Genomic DNA, 15,232 nt, shown 5'->3' with positions numbered 1-15,232 from the left:
CCAGAAGCATTGAAGTGATGTCTGGAAGTCTTTCCCTTCTTGGCTGTGCGCTCCGTGAGCAGTTTGGCTCAAGGCTGAGTCCCCTTTGGTGCTGTTTGGGGTTGGGTTTATAAGGAGAGGAACCAATCCTCCTTCCCAGCCCTCGCTGCGGTGCCCTGGGTCTGAGTGCAGGGTTCAGCTCATCCCTCTGCAGCGCTGTGATCCGTCTGCCCCATTTCTCTGCCCCTTTGTTTTATTGGTGGGGCTGCAGAGGCAGACGAGGCTTCTTTGCAGAGCGAAGGGCTGTCCTGATGTCCCCCCACCTTAAAACTCTTTGTTTTAATGCCCCGTGGGCACAAATAAGTCTTCCTCAAAGGAAATGTGCTGCACAGAGCTGACCCCGGTGGGTTCTGCTAAGAAATATGTTGGGTCTGTAGAGCTCGAGTCCCATCAGGCGTTCAGTGAGCGATCCCAGCTTGTCCCAGAAGCACCCTGAGGATCACACGCTCCTCCACGCCCCAAATTACCAACAGAGATGCCTGCAGTCTGCTCCATTTATTGCAAACCTGCTGCAATTTGTTCCAGGGAGAAACTCAGTAGGGCTTACAGGCTTCCAAATCCCCACCAGGTGCCACCACACCGTGTTGGTCCCAACCCTTCATTGCATTTCTGTATTTATGTGCTGAATACACTCTTACCCTCAAGCTTTTTATGGCAGAAAGCTTTTTTCCTCCTCTCCTTTCCAGTCCAAACTGGAGAACCGGGAGTACAGAGATGCTCAGGAATTCGCCGCTGATGTGCGACTGATGTTTTCCAACTGCTACAAATACAACCCTGCTGACCACGAGGTGGTGGCCATGGCTCGGAAGCTGCAGGTAGGGAGCTCAATTATCTTCCCCTGCTATAATTAATCCAGCACGATCGCTGCGTCGTCTGGAAATGACACAAAATTGGTGCAGAGTGGTAAGAAAACGACGGCCCGGTTTGGTTTCATAGCATCTTTTTCCCATCGATTGGTGTTGATTGTGAAGGAGTGGGAGAAAACACAGCGCTCTGAAGGTTCCCTTTCCTCCCCACAACACCTGGAGGGAGCACAGGGGCTGTGCTACCCTCTCAGTGCTGCCATTCCTATTAATTCTGACCCTATTTTCTGCTCTCTCCTGGTTTCTGCAGCACAAAAACTGTCTGTTATTCATGATACAGCTGCAAAAAAACCTGCAGATGTTGAGTGCAGCTCTTAGCAGAGCTCTTCTGGGAAGCAGTGCTGAGCTCTGTGCCTCTCCTGCCTCTGAGCCCCCGAGTTCAGGGCCCTGAAATCACCTCGTGATGCTTCTGTAAAACTGCAGACAGGTTTGGGCTGGTTTAATTGGAGATAAACGCTCACTGTGTGATCCAAGAGCTTCTTGGAGTGGAACTGGCAGCGTTCTGCACGTTCCCTATTGCTCTGCTGCACTGCGTGGCAGGTAGACAACCAGAAACCACACTGCTCACCCTCTGGCTGCTCTTGGTCCGGAGGGGAACTTCACAACCACTTCCAGTGCTGTTGTGGAGCGTTCTGCAGGAGCCTGAGACCTCTTTTCTCTCACCCCATCCAATGGGAAAAGCTTTGCTCATTTGTGAAGCTGCTCCAGCAGCACTTGCAACGTGGGGCTGTGCATAAAACTGATTCCTGCCGAAACCAAGTATAAAAACTCTGCTCTGAAGTGAGATACAGATATGAGCAGCTTTACACAGGGCTGCTGCTGAGGTTTGGAGCCAGGCTGAGATCTCAGGTCTGGACGTGGCTTACTGAGTTCCATCACCACCCACTGTTTTACACACAGCCCCATTTTTCACCTGTCCCAAAAAGTGGCTCAGCGTCAGCCCCCAAAATAACACCCAGGTGCCACCTGGTGCTGCTTTGCTGTTGGAAGGTGAGTTTGGAGGAATTTTGGTGCTCCCAGCAGCTCACAGCTGTGCCACTCATTGCCTTAACCTGGTTGGTGTTGGTGCAAGCAAGGGCAGGAAGAATCCCTTAATTAGCTCGTTATCTGCTTCTTCGTTAGGGGTTATCTTTCATCAGTTCCCAGTGAATGCACGTGCAGTGCTGAGGATTTTTGCAGTGTTGGGGTTTTTGTCATAATTTCTGAATTGGTTGCAGTGGACTTCACTCAAATGGATCCCACTCTGCTTTCATAAGGCCTGACCTGAAAGCTGCGCAGGTACAGAAATGTGGGGAGGTTTTATTTCTGACCCAGAGGATGCAGAGATGGTGTCTGCCCAGCGTTGGCTGCTGGCGGTAATCAAGCACTGGATTTTCTGGTTCGTGGGAAACAGCAATTAGCTCATCAACGCTCATTAAGTGCAGTGAGTCAGCGCATGGCAGAGGGAGCAGAGCCAGCAATCCAGGCTCCTTCCCTTCCCAACCTTCAGTCCCTGTGCCAGGAGCCTGGAAGAGAATGTGGCATTGCTGCCAGCAGATGGAAGCAGCGCAGCAGCATTACAGCTCCGGAGCAGAGGTGGAGAAATGCAGCCCAGCTCAGGCATGGAGGAAACTCAGAGGTGGCTCAGCAAAGTGCTGGAGCCCCACAGGATCCCATGGTGACCTCGAGGATGGGCCTGACCCGATCTTCTGGGAGCTTTTGGGGTGCTGAAGGTGGGAGCTGCATGGAGAGGGACGCTGCTCGATGCCTGGTGGAAGAATCTCTCTCTCTGGGTTGTTGTGCAAGGACTTTGGTGCTGAGATTCACAATAGGGTGGTAGGAGCAAGGCACGTCGAGCTCTGGGTTCTGCACCATTGCTGCACAAGAGGATGGATGGTGACCACGGTCTGAACATCACCCTCTGCTGAGCAGCAGAATTCAGCTGCGTCCCCTCCGGATCTCTCCTTGTGGCTCCTGAAGGAGCTTGGTGACATTGCAGAGCTTTGAAGCATGGGGTTGAGAACATCTTCAGGTCTCTTGGAGCTGCCCAAAGTGGTGGTTTTCCTGCAGGCAGCGCTTGTTCTGTCCTGGGGAACAAAAGGAAAGCGAAATGTGGGGGTGCTGCTTTGTTCCTGTCCTGGGGAACAAAAGGAAAGCAAAATCTTGGGGTGCTCACAACTCCCTGTGTGGGACCCAGAGCTGCTGGACCTGAGAACGTTGCTTCACCCAAAAAAGCACGAGCTGTGAGCACAGCACAGCCTTCATCCCCGCCGTGCTGATAAGGGACACAGGGGGCCTTTCACTGCTCGTCTCCCTGAGGTCTGGACAAAACTGGGAGTTTGTCAGCAGCACAACGACTTCATGTCAGTGGGGTGAGAAGAAGGCAGTTTGGTGTCACTGAGTGGAGGGTGTTGCGTAGGGATGGAAAAGCACAGCCTGCCAACCGCTGCCCTCACCACCAGCACTGCAGCTTTTCAATGGCTCTTTGCCTTCCTTACCTCTACATTTTCCCCTTTGATCAAACCAAGGTCCCAAACGGATTCAGATTTTCCCCCTTTCATCAAACCAGAGTCCCAAACGGATTCAGATTTCCCCCCTTGATCAAACCAAGGTCCCAAATGGATTCAGATTTCCCCCCATTGATCAAACCAAGGTCCCAAGCGGATTCAGATTTCCCCCCTTGATCAAACCAAGGTCCCAAATGGATTCAGATTTCCCCCCATTGATCAAACCAAGGTCCCAAATGGATTCAGATTTTCCCCTTTCATCAAACCAAGATCCCAAACGGATTCAGATTTCCCCCCTTGATCAAACCAAGATCCCAAACGGATTCAGATTTCCCCCCTTGATCAAACCAAGATCCCAAGCGGATTCAGATTTCCCCCCTTGATCAAACCAAGGTCCCAAATGGATTCAGATTTCCCCCCTTGATCAAACCAAGGTCCCAAATGGATTCAGATTTTCCCCTTTGATCAAACCAAGATCCCAGCCGGATTCAAGGGGTGGAGGAAACGATCTGCAGCTGACAGCACCGTGCGTGCAGGCGTTGGGTGCTCGGATGGAGCACACGGAGGTGATAACAGCCCGCGCTGTTTTGTGCCCTGCCAACCCCTGCACGAATTTCCATCTCTTTCTGCAGGACGTGTTTGAGATGCGCTTCGCTAAGATGCCGGATGAACCGGAGGAACCGGTGATCCCGGCCTCCTCTCCGGTGGTGGTTCCACCTCCAACCAAAGTGGTTCCCCCCTCGTCCAGCGACAGCAGCAGCGACAGCTCCTCCGACAGCGACAGCTCCTCCGACGACTCCGAAGAGGAGAGGGCGCAGCGTTTAGCGGAGCTCCAGGAGCAGGTAGGGTTCCCCAGGCCGTCCTTCTTGGCCTTTGCCTCGGGCTCGTGGCTTCGTCTGCTTCATTTCCATCAGATGTCAGGAGGGATTTCTTCGCTCAGAGGGCAGTAAGGCCCTGGCGCTGCTGCCCAGAGCTCTGGTGCCCCATATCTGGAGGTGGCCGAGGCTGTGGATGGGGCCCTGAGCTGCTGGGGGGCACTCAGAGATGGCAGGGGTCAGCCTGGGGGGCTTTGGGTGCCCTCCAACCCAACCGAGCTGTGATCCCCTGGCTTTATGATCTTTAAGGACCCATCTGACCCAAACTTTATGTGGTTTTGGGGTTCTGTAGCCTTTAAGGACCCTTCCAACATCACCCATTCCATGCTTCTGTGATCTTTAAGGACCCATCTGACCCAGACTTTATGTGGTTGTGAACTTCTGTGACTTTCAGGGACCCATTCAACCCTACACGTTGTATGGTTATGTTACCTTTAAGGACCCATTGAACCCAACCCATTCTTTGGTTCTATGACCTTCAGGGACCCATTCAACCCTACACGTTGTATGGTTATGTTACCTTTAAGGACCCATTGAACCCAACACATTCTGTGGTTCTGTGACCTTCGAGGACCCATTGAACCCAACACATTCTGTGGTTCTGTGACCTTCGAGGACCCATTCAACCCAACACATTCTATGGTTGTGTTACCTTTAAGGACCCTTGCAACCCATGCTAGGATTCTGTAGTTCTCTGACCTTTAAGGTCTCCTTCAACTCAACCCATTTTTTGGTTCCATGATATTTAAGGACCCTACAAACGGAAATCATTCTATGGAGCCACAATTTTGTGATCTTGAAGGTCACATCCAACCCAAACCAGTCCACGGTTCCATGATCTTCAAGGTCTTTTCCACCCCAAGCTCTGCTGTGACTCCGTGGCTCCGTGATCTTTAAGGACCCATCCAACCTACCCCATTCCATGCTTCTGTGATCTTTTAGGACCCTTCCAACCCAGACCCGTGGTTCTGTCATTCAGCTCACAGCTGCAGACCATCTCTTGGTCTAACAGTGAGTTTCAGCTGTAAGAGCTCTCCAACCTGTGGTAGTGAAAGGCTGAGAGGTACAAATAAGCAGTTTTTTTGGGGATGGAAAGGGGGAGGAAAGCATCAAAGAGGTAATTAATGTGGAAGAGATGGAGGTGCTGGGCAAAAGTATCTTGATCTCTGTGTGTCTGCCTCTCAGCTTAAAGCAGTGCATGAACAGCTTGCAGCCCTGTCCCAGCCCCAGCAGAACAAACCAAAGAAAAAAGAGAAGGACAAGAAGGAGAAGAAGAAGGAGAAGCACAAAAAGAAGGAGGAGCTGGAAGACAGCAAGAAGAGTAAAGCCAAGGAACCGCCATCCAAGAAGGCCAAGAAAAGTAACAGCAACAGCAGTACCTCCAGGTCAGCCCTGTTTGTGGTGCGGTCGTCGCGTTTTGCTGCACTGCAGTGCATGACATTTATTCTTCTCCCTCTGATAACTTTGTGTGGGGATCTTGCAAAGCAGCACCCACAGCTTCAGCAGTGCTCACAGCCACCCCTCACCTGGGGCTGCTTTAATTCGAAGGATGGGAGAGAAGAGATCTGGGAATTGGGCCACTGAACCCCGATCGCCTCTGTTCTCTCCCTCCTGCTTCAGTTGGAGCTGTGGGTTCTGAAGTGAGAGGTCAGGAGCTGAGAGGACCTCCTGCTTAGACTGGGAGGGGATGTTGTGCTTCGCCTGGGGCAAAAAGGAGGGGTTTGGCACATTGGGATGAAAGGAGGAGAGAGGAAAACAAGCAGTGCAAAGCCAAGTGAGGGCTGGAGCTTGGCTCTGTCCTCAGGCCTCAGTGCATCACTTGGTGTGCTCTGGTGTGAGCTCTCGTAGGGAAATAATCCATCTGGGACTCTTCCCTTCCTTCTTCAGTGCTGCTGCCCTGCCTTCACTGAGCACTGCCACCACGGGGGTGCTCTGAGTGGGGTAAATACCTGCAAGCACAGCTGCAGACCTGCCTCCTTGTTTCTCTCCGGCCCGGCAGACATCACGGGGTGTCCTTTGCTCCTGCTGCTGCTTGGGAGAGTGTTTCCCTACAAATGTTGGGTTTTGCTTCTGCCTAAGGGAAGATTGTGCCGCCCCGAGGCCTCGAAGCAGCACAGCCCCCTGCATTTCCTGCAGGGAGGTGGGCAGCGTTGCTTTGGGCTTTCATCCATCCAAGTGCAGACATACAGAGCTCTACCTGCTGCTGCTCATTTCGGAGAGCTCGTGGCACCCCGTACCCGGGCGTAGCAATGAAATAAGAGGATGAAAGCAGATGTTGGTGTGTGCAGAGCTCCCTGCTGCTCCTCCCTGAGTGCCTGCTGCCGTTCCATGCAGCAGCAGTCGGTGCAGCCACGCTGCTGTAACGCATCAGAACCGAGCAGCTGCTTTTTGCAAGGTCTCCTCTTTCGGTTGCGTTCCATAATAACGTGTTACAATTGTTCCTAAGTAGTAAGAAGGAGCCTGTGACGGTGAAGAACAGCAAGCCCCCTCCAGCCTACGAGTCTGAGGAGGAGGAGAAGTGTAAGCCAATGTCCTATGAGGAGAAGAGGCAGCTGAGCCTGGACATTAACAAACTCCCCGGTGAAAAGCTGGGCCGAGTTGTTCACATCATCCAGTCGAGAGAACCCTCACTTAAAAACTCCAATCCCGATGAGATTGAAATTGACTTTGAGACATTAAAACCCTCCACGTTACGGGAGCTGGAGAGATACGTAACGTCGTGTTTGAGGAAGAAGAGGAAACCTCAAGGTACCTTTCATCCTCACAGCAGTTTCCCTCGCATTCCAGTGGTGTAGTCCCACCTTTAGGGCTTTTATTGTGTTATTTGGTAAGGAGAGGAGCTGCTGCTCCTCCAGCAAAATGAATGAAGCCCCAGCAGTGTCTGTTAGATCCAGTGGCTCTGGCTCGAAGCCTTCAGTTCTCAGCCTCCCTCTCATGTAAATATTTTCTCCCAAAAGATGTCTGTGTGAAGAGGAGAGGTTAAGAGCAGCCTTTGGTCGGCACGACGTCCTGCAGAACCACTGCTGCTCCTCCTCTCTGCCAACCTGTGGGGCTGGAGGGGCTCTACATGTGCCCCGTTATACCCACCATGGAGCACTTCTTTATCTCGCTGAAACCCTGTGGGTTTGGAGGAGCTCTCCCTGTGGCCATCGCCAGCATGGTGTAAACCCGAGTAGAAAGGAAAGCTGCCCAGATTTGAGGCTTGCTTGGTGCTCTGAGTAAAGCACTGAGGTGGTTTGGCTACAGGGGTACAGCAGAGCCCTGAGCACCTCCCGGGCTGCAGTTTTAATTGGAGTTTAAGCTCTTAAAAAAGGCACCCGTGTCCTTCTTCCTTGGGCCAGCAAGGCAGAGCAGCACCAATAATGACATTTTCAGCATTGAGAGCCCACAGCTGGGCTCGGGGTGGCGGAGAGGAGCACAGTTTGGAGACTCTGGGTTCCTTTCTGTCCCTTTGACCATTTTGTACTGTTGTCTTCTTGCAGCAGAAAAGGTGGATGTAATTGCTGGCTCCTCTAAAATGAAGGGGTTCTCCTCCTCAGAGTCTGAGAGCACCAGCGAGTCCAGCTCCTCCGACAGTGAAGATTCAGAAACAGGTTAGATGCAGCTTATTTAAAGACTCAGTCCTATACCTGTTTTCTGTATAAATAAATATGTTTTCATTACCGGCTTGGTCTTTAATTTTTTGTCTTTGTAATTAAAACCAATATACACAGTGTAGGTGCTGCATGCTGCCCTCCGTGTCCAACTTGGCAGTAGCAATGTTGTCTCTGGCAGTTCTCAAGCACTGCAGGATATTGTCATAAGACTTGCTGAGGTTGGCTGTGGGTGCAGGAGCTGAGCTGCAGTGCGTGCCAGGCTGGCTGTTTGTCTGTCTGAGGACCTAGATGTGTATTTTTAGGAAGCTGCTGTGTTGTCCTCGCGGGAGGCTCGATGTGTTCTCACCAGGAGCGATGTGTCGGAGGAGGAACCTCGTGTTTGTGTAGCAGAGCCTTTTCTAAAAAGCAGAGGGGTGCTGCCAGGGCAGCACTGCGTTGTTCTCCCTTGTGCCCCCAGGACTGGGCTCAGGCTGCTCACGTCCTTCTGGAGTGCTGTGCTTTCCTGTAGCACCCCTTGCTGCCGTTCCCTCCTCGGTTTTGCATCACCAAAGCTCTGTGTGGTCGACTAAAGCTGTTTTCTGTGGCAACTAACTCAGCTTGGAGGTGATACCGGGCTCTTCCCAGCACAGAAATCAGCAGAAGGAACAGAGTTGGTGTGTAGGATAGGAGACGAGCCTGGAGCTGCTTGCATGTGCTTGGGTCTGCATAAGTCTGCATGGGCCTGCTTAGGTCTGTTTGGATCTGTTTGGGTCTGCTTAGGTCTCCTTGGATCTTTGTAGGTCTGCTTAGGTCTCCTTGGATCTTTGTAGGTCTGCTTAGGTCAACTTGGATCTGTTTGGGTCTGTTTAGGTCTCCTTGATTCAACATAGGTCTCCTTGGATCTACGTAGGTCTCCTTGTCCTGCTTAGATCTACTTGGATCTATTTGGGTCTACGTAGGTCTCCTTGGATCTTTGTAGGCCTCCTTAGGTCTGCTTAGATCTATTTGGGCCTATTTGGGTCTATGTAGGTCTCCTTTGGATCTTTGTAGATCTCCTTAGGTCTGCTTAGGTCAATTTGGATCTGTTTGGATCAACTTGGATCTATTTGGGTCTACGTAGGTCTCCTTGGATCTATGTTGGTCTCCTTGTCCTGCTTAGATCTATTTGGGTCTACGTAGGTCTCCTTGGATCTTTGTAGGCCTCCTTAGGTCTGCTTAGATCTATTTGGGCCCATTTGGGTCTATGTAGGTCTCCTTTGGATCTTTGTAGATCTCCTTAGGTCTGCTTAGGTCAATTTGGATCTGTTTGGATCAACTTGGATCTATTTGGGTCTACGTAGGTCTCCTTGGATCTTTGTAGGCCTCCTTAGGTCTGCTTAGATCTATTTGGGCCTATTTGGGTCTATGTAGGTCTCCTTGGATCTATGTAGGTCTCCTTGGGTCTGCTTAGGTCAACTTGGATCTGTTTGGGTCTGCGTTGGTCTTCTTGGATCTACTTGGATCTGTGTAGGTCTACTTGGATCTACGTACATCTACTTGGGCTGCTTGGGTCTTCTTAGGTCTACTTGGACCTCTGTGGGCTATTTGGATATTTGTAGGTCTACTGGAGTTTGCTTAGGTCTCCTTGGATCTACGTAGGTCCACGTGGGTCTCTGCAGGTCAACTTGGGCCTGCTTAGCTCTACCCGGCAACCTCTAAAGAGCCCCAAAACCCAACAGAAATCCTCTCACCTTGAGTTCTTTTCACAGGAACCCCACAACTCAGGGTTCCTCTCCTCTATTCTTCCTCCGAAACAACCCACGTTGGCAGCGCTTCCCTTCAGTGCTCCAGTTTTGAAGGATTCGTGTGTCTGGGATAACGCTGCCGTCTGCTGTCTTTACCATGGCGTGGAGGTTGCATGCTTTTCCCTGCTTTCACGTATTTTTAGTAGGATCTGGCTTGTTTTTAAGGAGCTGTAAAGGCTTTGCGACGCGTAGCGGTGAGCAGAGCGGCAGTGACTGTCGGGGTGTTGTGTGGCAGAGAGGACAGAAGTTAGAAAATGGCTTTATTTTGCTAAAATCCATCGGTGGAACCACCACCGTAGGTCACAGATGGGACAAAAGCAAAAAAAAAAACCAACAAAAAACTCTTGATTTTGCTGAAATTGCTGAAATTGCAGAGGTTCAGGTGGAGGTCCTGATGGGGCCGTCCCCACCCCAAGGTGGTGTTGTCCCCTTTCCATATGAAATGGGGAATAAAAGTTGACCCAAATGGACCAGCAAAGCACAGCTCTGTGCTCCAAAGAGCTTCAGATCATGGTGTGAATGGGGCTCAGGTTGTGGGGCTGACCCCACTGAGCCCCCTGGTCTGATTCCTTGTAGGGCCCCACTGAGCCCCAAAAACGACCTGATGGGAACTGGGGCTCATCCCCACGTCCCATGGCTGTGCTGCTCCCCCCAGCCTAATTAACTAGGGCTAATTGAGATACTTGCTTGCAGAGCAACACCCCACCTCGGTGGGCTGCTCTCTATAACCAAACCAGCGCTGATTGTACCAAAAATGCACTTTTTTTGACCCAAACTGGTGACAGTGCCCTAAATACGGAGGAGCAGAGGAAGAGGGAGCATTAACTTGCAGATAAAAAAAAACCCAAACCTTTGGATTTAGGAGAAAAACTTTCACAGAGCTGCTCGCTCCCACTCATTAATTGAGTTAATTGATTAATTGCTGCATAGCTGTGCCATCAGCTCTGGGTGGTGACGTTGTTGTCACTGTGCTAAAAGCAGCAGAGCAGTCGATGCCAGAGCATGCAAGCAACACTGGATCCGTGAGCACCATAAACTATAATTAATTGCAATTAATTAATTGCCGTTGCAGTGCTTCGGGAGCTGCTGGTGGGGTTCACTGCCAGCACTCTCCTGTTGCATTTTGCACCCCAGTTGTTTCTCACGCGTTTTTCTTTCTTTGCAAAGAACTGTTTGCAGCTGGGAGTCTTGTTCTTAATTCTGGCACTGCCTTCTTCCCTGCAAACCCCTGTGGTGGTGCTGGGAAAGCTTCAAAGAATTCCCCCACACCCCCAAAAAAAAAACCAACCCCAAATCGGAGCTTTGCCTTCAGCTCTGCCAAAGCAGTGCTGCAGAACCAGAGGGTTTTTCCGGTCGAACTGGTTGTAATTAACACCTGGCTGCATGCAAATGGCCCCGAGCTGCTGGCACACACCCAGGCTTTCAGATCTGGCTTTATTTTTTTGGAATCCCCCACAGTTTGGGGTGTGTGTGTTCTGAATGCCATCCAAACCAAAGGGAAAATGTGCTTTGCTCGACGCAGGTGGAGCGGTTTGAGAGTTTGCATTGGGTTTTATTGGGGAGGAACCCAGCACAGAGCTGCTGTGCTGGGTCAGATCACCAATGCTGGGGTCGGTGATGCGGGGCTGTGCTTGGGGCTGTGCTTGGGGCTGTGCTTGGGCTGTGCTGTGCTTGGAGCTGTGCTTGGGGCTGTGCTTGGGGCTGTGCTTGGGGCTGTGCTTGGAGCTGTGCTCTCTGTCCATAGAAGGGGCAGCTGGGTGCCCTGGGTTCAGTGCTGGGATGCTCCATGCTCTCTGCTTGCTGCCGTCCATTCGTGCTGCTTGGTGTCGGAGAGTCCACTCAAATTGTTCTGCTCACAGCTCAGCTTTCCTTTTTGTTTCAGGGAGGAATTTGTGCTGGTTTTTGTTTTTTTTTCTTCCCCTTTGTGGGTTAAGTTTCTCTGTCCAGTCGCTCGTTTTTGTACCATGAGCCATTTCCACGCTGTGTTTGCTGTGCTGAAGCTTTGGGGCACGTGTCAGCCCTATTTCCCAGTGCTTGTATCCCACTCTCCCTCAGCTCAGAAAAGCCCCAAATCCCTCCAGCTCTTCCCATGGCTGTTCTTCGTGTTCCAGGTGCTTCTCTGAAGGCTCTGGGTGGTTAAAATGGATTCAAGCAGCCATGGGGAGCGCTGTGGGTCGGGATAAGCACAAACTGAGCCCCATTTTGGGGGCAGAAATGGGGGCACGGGTGAATAATGCACATCACTTTGGGTGCTACCACCCACCCAAAGCACCCCTTCCCATCCCATTGCTTTTCTACCCAGGGAAATTATCTTCATAAGCAATAGGAGATTGATAGAAAGCTGTTTGTTTTGCTGTTGTTTTCCCAATTCTGCTCTCCTGGAGCCAGTTGTTAACGAGTTCCCCCGGTCTGTGAGCGCAGGGAGGGTGGGATTGTGCTCTGGTTGGGATTTCACTGCGTGCTTCTCCGGCAGACTTGTAATTCTAGCTTCCTCCAACGGCACCAATGTGAACCGTTTGAAAGTTGGAAGGAATTTGACCAAGAATGGACTCTTTTTTTTTTCCTACCGTTTTTACTCAGATTTCTCCCTCGTAGTGGTTGGTACAAATCTGTTCTCATATTTTGTCTGCATGCTTTTTAACAGTCGTGTAACCGCAGGCTCCTTTCAACAACAAACAGGGGGGGATGTGTATAGTCCTTTTATCTTTCTTTTTGTTTGTTTTTAAATAATAAACTCAATAAAGTGTTTGGCTTGCTACGGAAAATGCACCTTTTGTATCATCCTGGAATTGTAGTTTTAACCCCCGATTTAAGCATTAGTGCTGGAGAAGGGTCCGTTCCTCTGTGCTTCGGGTGGGAGCAGAAGAGGATTTAGGGAGGAGAGCATTTGGGACAGTGTTTTGTGTCCCAGCCTGGTCCTTCTTGGCCAAATGTGTTGAGATGCCATGACAGAACCTTCATTTCTTTCTTTGTTCGTTGATCTCACACTGCGGTCGTTCCGGTTTGCTGGTTCCCAGCTGCTCAAATAGAGTTTTTTCGGGGTACAAAACCCGATTTCTTCATCCTCCAACACATCACACCTGGCTGGTAGGAAGTGCTTGGCTACAGCAGGAACCAAAACTCCCCTCCAAGATGTCCATGGGCAGAAGGGAAGAATGCAGGCACCTGCCAAAGAAGCAGTGAGGAAAGACGTCGGGTTCACAGCGGTTGATCCCACCCCGTTCTTGGCACAGTTGCTTGCTCTAAGCCATGGATGGCTGTCGTGGTTCCCATTCCTCATCTTTGGGTCTTGAAGATCCTTGGTTGGCATCTCCAACCCAGCATTGGCATCTCCAACCCAGCATTGGCATCTCCAACCCAGCATTGGCATCTCCAACCCAGCATTGGCATCTCCAACCCAACATTGGCATCGCCAACCCAACATTGGCATCACCAACCCAACATTGTGCGTCTCCAACCCAACATTGGGCATCTCCAGCCCAACTTTGGCCATTGCCAGCCCAACATTTAGGATCTTCATCCCAATATTGGGCATCTCCAACCCAACATTGGGGATCTTCAACCCAGCATTGGCATCTCCAACCCAACATTGGCATCTCCAGCCCAACATTGGCATCTCCAGCCCAACATTGTGCATCGCCAACCCAACATTGTGCGTCTCCAACCCAACATTGGGCATCTCCAGCCCAACTTTGGCCATTGCCAGCCCAACATTTAGGATCTTCATCCCCTTATTGGGCATCTCCAGCCCAACATTGTGCATCTCCAACCCAGCATTGGCATCTCCAACCCAACTTTGGCCATTACCAACCCAACATTGAGAATCTTCAACCCAACGTTGGGCATCACCAACCCAACATTGGCATCTCCAACCCAAATCACAGAGAAGACTGCTCTGTTACAACGCTCACGTGGCTTTTTCAGCCTCATCGCTGGCACTGACACTTGTCCTTTCCTGATTTTAGCCCATCTCATTCGAGGTCGCATCTTAATTCCACTCAGCCCAAAGCTTTTCTCATTTCTTCCCCAGTCCTCACAGTCTGCAGTTTTGATTCCTTTCCCTTCCTGCAATGGTTTTCACCCCTAGTGAGACTGAAAGAGGGCTCCTTGTAGCCCTTCCCTCATGTTACAACCTGCCAAGTCTTCAGCCCACATCCTTGCAGCCGTAGGTAAGTGGACCACTCACAAGAGCATCACATTTCTTGGCCCATCTTCCTTTTCTCTGCCTCCGCAGCCATCAACGCGCGAATTCTTCCCGGTGGTTTTGCTTTGGGAGGATGAAATCTCCCAGCGCTGAGCTGTAGGAGCAGAACCCATCTCACATTGTGAGCACTCAGTCCTCAATCGAAGCATTCTTGTGTTCCAAACTGCTGTTTGGGATGCTGCTGGACGGGACCTCGGGTTGACCACTGAGCATTGTGCTCCAGCTCTTATTTTTGCCCAAAAAACTCTCGTTCCCAGCTTGTAGTCATCTGCTCACAGATGGGAAGAGCTGACTTTGCCAGAGCTTGGGATGAAATCCCACTCCGTGCCAAGGATGGATGAAATAACACCGCATAAGGCCAAGGAGCTGAGTGCAGTGGGCTGGAATTCGCCACCGAGGAATTTTTGGCCGGATAACCCAGAATCAGAGAAATGTATTCCTGTGTTCCTCTCTTTTCTTGGCGCGGGTTGGCGGAGGAAATCCTGAGAAAGGCTGAGCCGTGTACACAAACTTCATCCAGTTGCTGCCACGAGCGTGCTTTAAAAATACCCCTGAGTGAAGGAGGAGGAGTAAGAGGTCAGCCTTTGTCCACTCACAGCCGGCCCCAGACGCTCCGTGCTGGAGGCAGCATTGCTGTGTGCTGAGCTCCATGGCTCTCTCTTGTTTTCTCTTGTGCTTCCTGCCTTTCTCCCCTTATCTCTGCCTCCCAGCGAGGCCGCATTCCTGGAATAGCTGAGTTTGGTCAAGCACTGCTCTGTTGCTTTCTCAGCACTGGAGCGGCAGAGATGTGGCTGGGAGGAGACTGCAGCTCTGTGTTCACACGTGGGGCCTGCAGCACCATGCTGGGCACCCCAGTCTTGGGTGTGGAGCTGGGGAAAAGCCAGTTCCAGGTGTTAGATGGACTTTGCCTTCCTCGTGGAATCAGTAAGGTTGGAAAAGACCTCTGAGGGAATCTGCTCCAACTGTTAAACTGTCGTAGCAAAGCACTGCTGTCTTTTTTTGGGGTGGGGGGGAATGCAGAGAGCAGCACCACCCGGGTATTAATTTGTGCCATCCTTCTCTTTGCAGAAATGGCACCAAAACTGAAGAAGAAAGGGCACTCTGGGCGAGAGCAAAAGAAGGTAGGACACGGAGCATCCCTCCCTGCCCGCAGAGCTGGCCTCAAAGCCCAGGGGGTTCTGAAGCCCGGCTGGCTCCCGCTCTCCCTCCCTCCACCAACAGAGCCATTGCTCTGCTCGGAAGCCGTCCTGCTTCCGACCAAAACCCAAGCCACGACTTTGAACATCTCCCACGTTTCTCCCTTTTAGCATCACCATCACCACCACCAAGCGGTGCAGCAGCAGCAGCAACAGCCGCCTCCTCCTCCGCAGCCCCCGCAGCAGCCCCCGCCGCCGCCGCCGCAGCAA

The 15,232-nt window shown here is 51.5% G+C and overlaps 2 protein-coding genes across 2 annotated transcripts in view; both read left to right on the top strand.

Annotated features, from left to right (window-relative positions):
- LOC100543034 (bromodomain-containing protein 4) overlaps window positions 1-7,861 on the top strand; it is a 16,910-nt gene extending 9,049 nt beyond the window's left edge. The window contains 5 exon segments of the mRNA XM_010726804.3: window positions 726-854; window positions 4,021-4,230; window positions 5,449-5,648; window positions 6,713-7,011; window positions 7,746-7,861. Of these exon segments, the coding sequence (XP_010725106.1) occupies window positions 726-854; window positions 4,021-4,230; window positions 5,449-5,648; window positions 6,713-7,011; window positions 7,746-7,861 (954 nt within the window).
- LOC109364428 (bromodomain-containing protein 4-like) overlaps window positions 1-15,232 on the top strand; it is a gene marked incomplete at its 3' end in the record, with an annotated part of 25,909 nt that overhangs the window by 3,715 nt on the left and 6,962 nt on the right.

This window comes from Meleagris gallopavo, unplaced genomic scaffold (assembly GCF_000146605.3).
Source record: "Meleagris gallopavo isolate NT-WF06-2002-E0010 breed Aviagen turkey brand Nicholas breeding stock unplaced genomic scaffold, Turkey_5.1 ChrUn_random_7180001856826, whole genome shotgun sequence".
Lineage (NCBI taxonomy): Eukaryota > Metazoa > Chordata > Aves > Galliformes > Phasianidae > Meleagris > Meleagris gallopavo.
This window is presented reverse-complemented; position numbering and strand designations above follow the sequence as displayed.